This window comes from Anomaloglossus baeobatrachus, chromosome 12, assembly GCF_048569485.1.
Source record: "Anomaloglossus baeobatrachus isolate aAnoBae1 chromosome 12, aAnoBae1.hap1, whole genome shotgun sequence".
In the NCBI taxonomy this organism is placed as follows: Eukaryota; Metazoa; Chordata; class Amphibia; order Anura; family Aromobatidae; genus Anomaloglossus; species Anomaloglossus baeobatrachus.
The window spans coordinates 38,616,399-38,625,978 of record NC_134364.1 but is presented as its reverse complement, the minus strand read 5'-3'; the positions used below and the strand labels follow the sequence as shown (position 1 = coordinate 38,625,978).

Here is a 9,580-nt window from a genome sequence, read left to right as displayed (position 1 = left end):
GAAGGCTACAAGAAAACAGTTATTGGGTAGATGTTAACGGGGGTAAAGCGAAACAAATACCTGTGTGAAAAATTACCTGAGCAGATCCTTACAATATCAATAAAACATATGGATTTGGGTCATAATTAATTTGGGTATTTAAAAAAGGGAAAATATTGTTTTAATCAGGTTTTTCTGTTTACTTTTTTTCTTCATATTACAAGCGGTTTTTTAAAAAAAAAAAAAATAAAGTGCAATTTTTCACACTGGCCACTGGGGCTTTTCTGATATTCTAAACTTCCAGTTTCAGGAAACAACACATGTACATAGCCACAAATAACAGACCCTGATCTTTTGAATTGAAACATCTAATGAGCATGTGCAAAGGTTGCTGTAAAGTGAGGGGGGAGCAGGGTCAGCTGTGACAACTTCTATTGTGATTGGTGGATCCTGTATCACCACCGTGCGGAGCTGCCGCCCCGCCACCGTGCGGAGCTGCCGCCCCACCACCGTGCGGAGCTGCCGCCCCACCACCGTGCGGAGCTGCCGCCCCACCACCGTGCGGAGCTGCCGCCCCACCACCGTGCGGAGCTGCCGCCCAACCTACACCCCACCTACTGTCTCCTCCCCAAAATAATATAAAATGTAAGCCCGCAAGGGCAGGGCCCTCTTCCCTCTGTACTAGTCTGTCTACTGTAACTTGTATATGTATTCTGTATGTAACCCCTTCTCATGTACAGCACCATGGAATCAATGGTGCTCTATAAATAAATAATAATAATATCATCATTGGCTGTGTATAGAAGTATAATCCTGTGTCTGTGTTGATAAGGAAACTGTTGTAAACGCTTTCTAAACAAATTGCAGGTATCGTTAAAAAAAAAAAAAAAAAAAGAAAGTGACCAGGGTGAAAATTGCAAGATTACTAATTTTGTTTATTTAAAATAGCGATAAAAAAAAATAAAAAAAAAATTGCCAATTTAAAAAAAATACATGTGACCTGATTTAAACAAATAATTTTTTCATGTCATTCCCTTTAACAGATCTTGAAAATGTAATCCTTATAGGACAGTAAGGGGTGTCGAGATTTATTGTTTTAGTAGAGGAAAGGTTTCTAGGATTTTATCAAAATTTATTAGAAAATTAAAAGCACATTACCAGACTGTCTCACCATTTTCAACATCCCCGCTTGCTGTTCGTGGATGGAAACTATCTAGTGTGAAAACCCTATTGCTGCAGACAATGGTGCCAGTATAGGCATTGGTCTACAAATCTAATACAGCGGGTTTGTTACAATGTACCAGTGACCATATAGAAGGGATTGAAGGCAATTTAGCTCATAGGCGCCTATGTGACTGTGTATGGAAGTGAAAACAATAGCCTTTTCGGAGCACAGTCTGGCTGGGCAGCCTCGGGTTGGAAACCATTGGCTCATATCATTAATGTACTGGTTTTAGTAATAATCAATAGATCTCTGCAGATGTTCCGAGTGAAGCCCTCGTCTGGATATGCGAGCTGCTCACATTCTCAGAAATGTCATGCCTGTGGTCTATACACTGCAGCTTCACATGAATAATTTACAAACGGCAAAAATGGCAAGGCCAGCGTTTCATGTAATAGGAGACAGCGGGTGAAAGGGGCTGCACATTATTTGTTTATTCAGAGAGCTCACTACTGGCATTATGTTCTAGATGTAAAAGCTTGGGATAAATGTCATTTTTTTAATGCAAGAACTCCTATACCATGAATGGGAGACAGTCTACTGCGACAGGCACCTATAGAAGGAGACGTGTCCCTGCCGTATAGGACGGCTACTGACTATAACAGGGCTCTAGAAATGGCCATGTGAGTACAACAGAAAGTGGTGTGCCACTAATTAAATATTAAAGGTGTTTTCTGGGCTTCAGCTAAAATTCTGCAGTCACTATGTGAGTGGATTGGGGAATCCTGACAGTGTGCACTATATACACTGTCAGGATTCCCCTCGAGAGTGCATCATGTCTCAGTATGGGATTTGCAGGCAATCATCTGACAGCTAGATTTTCATCCGCTTCTCTCAAAAGAACACAGAAGCGGATGAGAATATAGTCAGCTATACGAAAATCTCATTTTTGCAGTTGTAATCTGGCGAGAGGGGAATCCTGACTGTGTACCTAATACACACTGTCAGGATTCACCAGTACACATTCACATAGTGATTGCAGAAATGAAGCTAAAGCCCGCAAAACCTCTCTAATGCTAAAGATATGTCTCAATATCAGTTCTGGGAAATAAAACACTTTAAAAGTGGATCAGTCACCAGTTTTCACAATTCAAACTATATATATGGTTAAAGAGCTCTTAGACCTGATGAGGCTGATGTATTTACCCTGATGGCACATCAGAATGTCTGTATGACCCTTTTATGAGTCCAGCTAAAGAATGGGAGAGAGTCCAACGTATTCAGTCTCCGCCCACCCAGCCTGACTGACCGCTGCAGCTTATAGTGAGCGGCGTGAGATCTCAGCAGCAGCAGAATCAGGATTGTGTTTACAGTTTTCTACAGCCATTCTGTCAGTATTTTTTTGAAGTATGCATACCAGCCTCATCAGGTCTATGATCTGCTTAATGTATGGCATTTTGATTGTGTGAATTCTTGTGACCGGTTCGCTTTAGCAAAATAATTAAAACTTAGACGATGAATAACACAAATCTTGCATTGGACCTGTTCTTACAGAATTCTATACAAATTAAGCAGATTCTACGTAATATTATCTGGCTAAACTCTTAACTTGCTCCACGTTTCGGCAGAGAGGTCTGATCGACTGGCACAGCCGCCATAACGGGAAATAGGAAGGGGCTGTGTGCAGTCAACTTGTCAGAGAGGGTTTACAGTGATTGGCGGTATTATTCCTAAATTTTAGGAAGACTCAATAGTGTAATATGCTACACAGGTTAATTCTTGGTAGTAAATGACAGCATTGCAGCAGATGCATGCAGATCACGTGCTCACGGTGTCATGCAGAGAAAGCCAAGAGAAGGGGGGGGAAGGTTCAAAAGCAAGAGGTATGTATTATACGGTATTAGGGTGACAGGAGTGGGGAGTGGAGCAAGTTCAGGGTCATGGCTAGAAGCCTGCAGCATGCCATATCATGGAAGGTGGAAATACCGTACCTGAGGGGTGATCCAATGAGCGATGCGGGAGGAGTGGGATTACTCCCTGCATTGTGCCTGCGCCGTACGGCCTGGCGCCTAAATGTGCTGCGTTCACGACGAAATGTTACTGTCTCCTCACTGGTGTGTGCTGCAGCAGCAAGACAGAGACTTCAGGTGAAAAACCAAACTGATATATACTAGCCAATATATGCACCCTAAGAGCGGAGACCCCCCAAATGTTACATAAACAGAATAATACACAAGAAATTAAAAATGAACATGAGGCAAAAAAGGTACGAAACATGAACCCTAAAAGGTCCCCTCCGGTCAGACATGCAGCCAGTCGTACTGTAAGGCACGCTACCATTGGCACCGGTGTGAGCGGAGCAAGCAGTGGAAATGGAGGGACTCAGTCTAAGGCAAACGATTGGCGTCCGTCTGTGCGTGAAATCATGTGCTCTACACATTAATACCACAAATATGTCTAATGCCGGGATTAGGGAGGGAGAGGCAGAAGATCAAAAGCCCCCAGGACTGCTGTGAAAGTGGAGATGTGCTGCATGGGGCAGGCCGAGGACAGGCGGCCAGCAAAATCAGCTACACGGGAAGGGGATGTCAGGATTTAAAGGGAACCTGTCACCAGTTTTGGGGCCTATAAGCTGTGGCCACCACCAGTGGGCTCTTATATACAGCATTCTAACATGCTGTATATAAGAGCGCAGGCCGCTGTGAGAACATAAACACTTTGTAATACTCACCTAAACCGGTCGCTGCGGTGCTGGTTGGCCCGGTGGGCGGCGCTGTTCTCCGGGACCGGCGCCGCCTCTCTTTGGCCATCGTGCTCCTCCGTCTTCTGAAGCCTGTGTGCATGACGCGTCCACGTCATACACACTCGCCGGCACTGAGGTCCTACGCAGGCGCACTTTGATCTGCGCTGCTCAGGGCAGATCAAAGTATTGTAGTGCGCCTGCGCAGGACCTCAGTGCCGGGGAGTATGTATGACGTGGACGCGTCATGCACACAGGCTTCAGAAGACGGAGGAGCACGATGGCCAAAGAGAGGAGGCGCCGGTCCCGGAGAACAGCGCCGCCCACCGGGCCAACCAGCACCGCGACGACCAGTTTAGGTGAGTATTATAAAGTGGTTTTTATGTTCTCACAGCGGCCTGCGCTCTTATATACAGCATGTTAGAATGCTGTATATAAGAGCCCACTGGTGGTGGCCGCAGCTAATAGGCAATGAAACTGGGACAGGTTCCCTTTAAGGAGGACCAACCACCAGGATTTTCTTATATAACCTAAAGCCAGTGCTATACTGGTGCCATCATGCTGGTTCTATATATGCCTTTAGTTATGAGATCGGATGTATAGTTTCTGAAATACAGGCAAGTTTGTGAAATGCTCTGTTATTTGATTGATAGGTGCTCCAGAATATCTAATAGGTGGGTGGGGTTTTGCTAGTTATTCCCGCCCCTGTCTGCCTATCTGTCCTTCCTCCCCCTGTAATAACAGACAGGAGAGGAAGGACAGGCAGGCAGACAGAGGAGGGAAAAACTACCAAAACCCGACCCACCTATTAGATATTCTGCAGCACCTATCAATCAAATAACAGTGTATTTCACAAACTTTACTTGCCTGTATTTCAGAAACTATACAATCTCACAACTAAAGGTATGTATAGAATCAGCATGATAGCGCCAGTATAGCACTGGCTTTAGTTTATATAGGAAAATCATGGTGGTTGGTCCTCTTTAAAACGACCCATATAAGCGCACAGTCAGAGTGGGCTCAGTTTAAAAAAAAAAAAAAATCAATTTCTGAGAAGGAAACAAAAAAAAAAAATGCCCCCTCTATGTGTGAACGCTCCTTCACACTGTTTCCACGAAAGATTTGAGAATGCAAAACACCTAAAATACTTAAATATACGCCCCCCTCTTATACCAATGTACACCACTGACCAGGAGCGAGCGCCAATAATGACTGATCAATCCCCATGTACAGGGCATCACTCGTTTACATAGGACGAGGTGCTGTCCGGCCACTAAGGGGAAACCAGATCTCCTACGAATGCTCGGTCAACAATTATTTGAATCCTGACGTTCCAGAATGACATTCCTGATACATCCGCTGCAGCGGTGACAGTCTTCATATCTCACATGACCGCTGCAGCCAATCACAAACACCTCAGAAGTATATAACAAGACCACGGAGGGCGGTGACTGGCTGCAGCATTCATGTGGGGTACAGCCAAGATGACCAGAAAACATGCAGGGAGCATCAAGGAAGCAGCCAGGCGTAAAGTGAAACGTATATATTATATTTCAGATGTTTTGCTGCCTAGTAGGTGATTTAACCCTTGTTTGATACCATGGGGTCAATATGACTCCATGCAGATTGGTACCATAAGTGATTTTTTTTTTCATGGTTCCAGACAAGGGTTAAATTATTCCAGACAACCCCTTTAATGTCATATAAATTGGGAAGGATCATGCATCCAGTACCTCAAAATGCCCAATAATGTACTTGCTGTCCCCTTTCTCAGATGAGCATAATATATAGAGTGAACCTTTTATAACACCCAGTTCCAAATTTCACTGCAGTCAGATAAGAATTTTGTTACCATTAGTCACCACCAGAGGGAGCTCGGGAGATAACTGCAGCCATCGAGGCTCCCTCTAGTGGTGGCTGAAGGAAGCTGGAAATTTTGAATTTTGCTTTCTGACGGTAGGATCCAGTCTTCCCTATGGCACAAAGCATACACAACTCGAATACAGGAGGAAAAACAGAAGTACAGACATGGAAAGAGGCGACATTAAATAAAGAACAATGTTATAGGCCGCATGACATCTCATTACAATGAATATGCCTGGTGCAGCTCCATTTTACTGGTAAATCACTGCGGCCTGCAACAAGGCCGGCCCCGACTGCATGGACTCCAGAGACAAAGCCGTATCTGCTCTGATGACAGGTTTTCAGCAAAACAATGGCTAATTAACAAGAAAGCAGCAAATCAGTCACACGGGGACATGAAAAAATGACAATACAGCAGCTGTTAGAAAACAAACAAAAAAAATCCATAAAAATAAAAAAAAAAAATAAAAAATATAATGGATTTTCTGAAACTAGAGTGAAAAGTAAGCCTGAAAAGTGACAATGTCTTTCTTTTTTACTATGTGAAACAGGGTCATAAAATAATGTTAATTTATGGCACAAGTCGTCATACATAAAATTAGAGCAGGAGAGGAATCAAAAGAAGATAAAAAAAAAAATCAAATAGGGCTGGAAAAAAAATAATTAAAACTTCTCTATATATAAAAAAAATGTTAGATTTTTTTTATTTTTACAGCCCTATTTGATTTTTTTTTTCTTTTGATTCCTCTCCTGCCCTAAATGTACTTAATCGAATACATTTTAGGACCCCTTTGTTTGATTTAATAAATAATGAATTAAAAAGAAATAAAAACGGAAGTGAGATTTCAACACAAACGTTGACATTTATGCAGCATCAGGGCGCAGACGTTTTTCCCCCACCCCCAAATATATATAATTTTTGGGAAAAACATACTTTGCCACTGTACATACATAACAGAAAAAAAGGAAACAAAGTGATCATTTGTCACAAATTTCATAGAAGAATTAAACAGAGGAGAGATCTCCAAAATTGCATAGATTTCGTCCAGGAGTAAACCAAATCAGGACAAGAGGCACAGATGAGGATTATGTTGTGGTTGGAAGAAGGAAAGATGGAAGATTAACGAGAGACTAGCAAGGAAAATTTCTGAGACGTCTGATTCACGAGCTGTATAGAAAGGCACTAATGTTCCTCAATGTCTGACTTATGATTCCTAATGGATATAGCTCTGTAAAAATGCTTAATATATATTTAAAGAATAAAAACCCTTAAAAACCCTTTACAAGTTCCTCAGGATTCAAGAACTAACAGCTAAGATTTGCTGCAGAAAAATTTAAAAAAAAAAAATCAGCAAAGAAATAGGTGATTGAAATTCTGCAGCACATTTTACAGATTTTACTATGGATATATTCAACTAACAATGCAGAACCTGATTTCATAAAAAGTCAGAATCCAAAACACTCCCCATCATTGCAGATTTATATTAATATTTACTTACACAATGAAGTCTAAGGGGAAAGTCTGCAACAAACCAGGACCCTGACCTGACATTCCTGCTGATGATCCAAAACTTGCTTTCTGGCAGCCATAATATAAGCGCATTTAGAGAAGCTCTCCCTGCAAAATGTTATCCCCTAATCCCTTTTAAATAAGTATTATGTTGTTTAGATGCATGACTAGTGATGAGCGGGCACCACCATGCTCAGGTGCTCAGTACTGGTAACTAGTGATGAGCAGGCACTACCATGCTCGGGTGCTCAGTACTCGTAACTAGTGATGAGCGGGCACTACCATGCTCGGGTGCTCAGTACTCGTAACTAGTGATGAGCGGGCACTACCATGCTCAGGGGCTCTGTACTCGTAAGCAGCGATGAGCGGGCACTACCATGCTCAGGGGCTCTGTACTCGTAACTAGTGATGAGCGGGCACTACCATGCTCAGGGGCTCTGTACTCGTAATTAGTGATGAGCGGGCACTACCATGCTCGGGTGCTCAGTACTGGTACCTAGTGATGAGCAGGCACTACCATGCTCGAGTGCTCTGTACTCGTAACTAGTGATGAGCGGGCACTACCATGCTCAGGGGCTCTGTACTCGTAACTAGTGATGAGCGGGCACTACCATGCTCAGGGGCTCTGTACTCGTAACTAGTGATGAGCGGGCACTACCATGCTCGGGTGCTCAGTACTGGTACCTAGTGATGAGCAGGCACTACCATGCTCGGGTGCTCAGTAATGGTACCTAGTGATGAGCGGGCACTACCATGCTCAGGGGCTCTGTACTCGTAACTAGTGATGAGCGGGCACTACCATGCTCAGGGGCTCTGTACTCGTAACTAGTGATGAGCAGGCACTACCATGCTCGGGTGCTCAGTACTTGTAAGTAGCGATGAGCGGGCACTACCATGCTCGGGTGCTCAGTACTGGTAACTAGTGATGAGCGGGCACTACCATGCTCGGGTGCTCAGTACTCGTAACTAGTGATGAGCGGGCACTACCATGCTCGGGTGCTCTGTACTCGTAACTAGTGATGAGCAGGCACTACCATGCTCAGGTGCTCAGTACTCGTAACTAGCGATGAGCGGGCACTACCATGCTCAGGGGCTCTGTACTCGTAACTAGTGATGAGCGGGCACTACCATGCTCAGGGGCTCTGTACTCGTAACTAGTGATGAGCGGGCACTACCATGCTCAGGTGCTCTGTACTCGTAACTAGTGATGAGCGGACACTACCATGCTCGGGTGCTCAGTACTTGTAACTAGTGATGAGCGAGCACTACCATGCTCAGGGGCTCTGTACTCGTAACTAGTGATGAGCGGGCACTACCATCCTCGGGTGCTCAGTACTTGTAAGTAGCGATGAGCGGGCACTACCATGCTCAGGGGCTCTGTACTCGTAACTTGTGATGAGCGGGCACTACCATGCTCGGGTGCTCAGTACTTGTAAGTAGCGATGAGCGGGCACTACCATGCTCAGGGGCACTGTACTCGTAACTTGTGATGAGCGGGCACTACCATGCTCGGGGGCTCGTACCTTGTGATGAGCGGGCACAACCATGCTCTGATGCTCAGTGCTTGTATCTAGTGATGACTGGGCACTACCATGCTCGGGTTGTCAGTACTCGTAACTAGTGATGAGCGGGCACTACCATGCTCTGATGCTCTGTACTCGTACCTAGTGATGAGCGGGCACTACCATGCTCGGGTTGTCAGTACTCGTACCTAGTGATGAGCGGGCACTACCATGCTCGGGTCTTCAGTACCACTCAAGAGCAGTCGGCTGCTCGGATGGGCCCCGAGTATAATGAAAGTGGGGACTAGAACATTTTTCTTGAAAAGTGTCAGAAAAAAAATGCAGAGTTCTCTATTGACTTCCATTATAAACGGGCCCATCTTAGCATCCAACTGCTCATGACTGGTACCAAACACCAGAGCATGGTAGTGCCCACTCATCACTAGTTACGAGTACTGAGCACCCGAGCATGGTAGTGCTCACTCATCACTAGTTACGAGTACTGAGCACCCGAGCATGGTAGTGTCCGCTCATCACTAGTTACGAGTACTGAGCACCCGAGCATGGTAGTGTCCGCTCATCACTAGTTACGAGTACTGAGCACCCGAGCATGGTAGTGCTCACTCATCACTAGTTACCAGTACTGAGCACCCGAGCATGGTAGTGTCCGCTCATCACTAGTTACGAGTACTGAGCACCCGAGCATGGTAGTGCCCGCACATCACTAGTTACGAGTACAGAGCACCCGAGCATGGTAGTGCCCGCTCATCACTAGTTACGAGTACTGAGCACCCGAGCATGGTAGTGCTCACTCATCACTAGTT

The 9,580-nt window shown here is 44.8% G+C and overlaps 1 protein-coding gene across 5 annotated transcripts in view; it reads right to left on the bottom strand.

The window, feature by feature from the left end:
* Positions 1-9,580, bottom strand: part of PCNX1 (pecanex 1) — a 189,466-nt gene that overhangs the window by 133,526 nt on the left and 46,360 nt on the right. For 3 of the 5 annotated variants that reach the window (XM_075330244.1, XM_075330245.1, XM_075330246.1), the window contains exons 7-8: positions 3,133-3,262; positions 1-5 (exon numbers count right to left, since the gene is read on the bottom strand). The exon at positions 1-5 is cut by the window's left edge. The exons of the other annotated variants lie outside the window; for them this stretch is intronic. In XM_075330244.1, coding sequence (XP_075186359.1) covers positions 1-5; positions 3,133-3,262 — 135 coding nt within the window. The remainder of the gene's footprint in view (positions 6-3,132; positions 3,263-9,580) is intronic. 5 annotated transcript variants of the gene reach the window in all.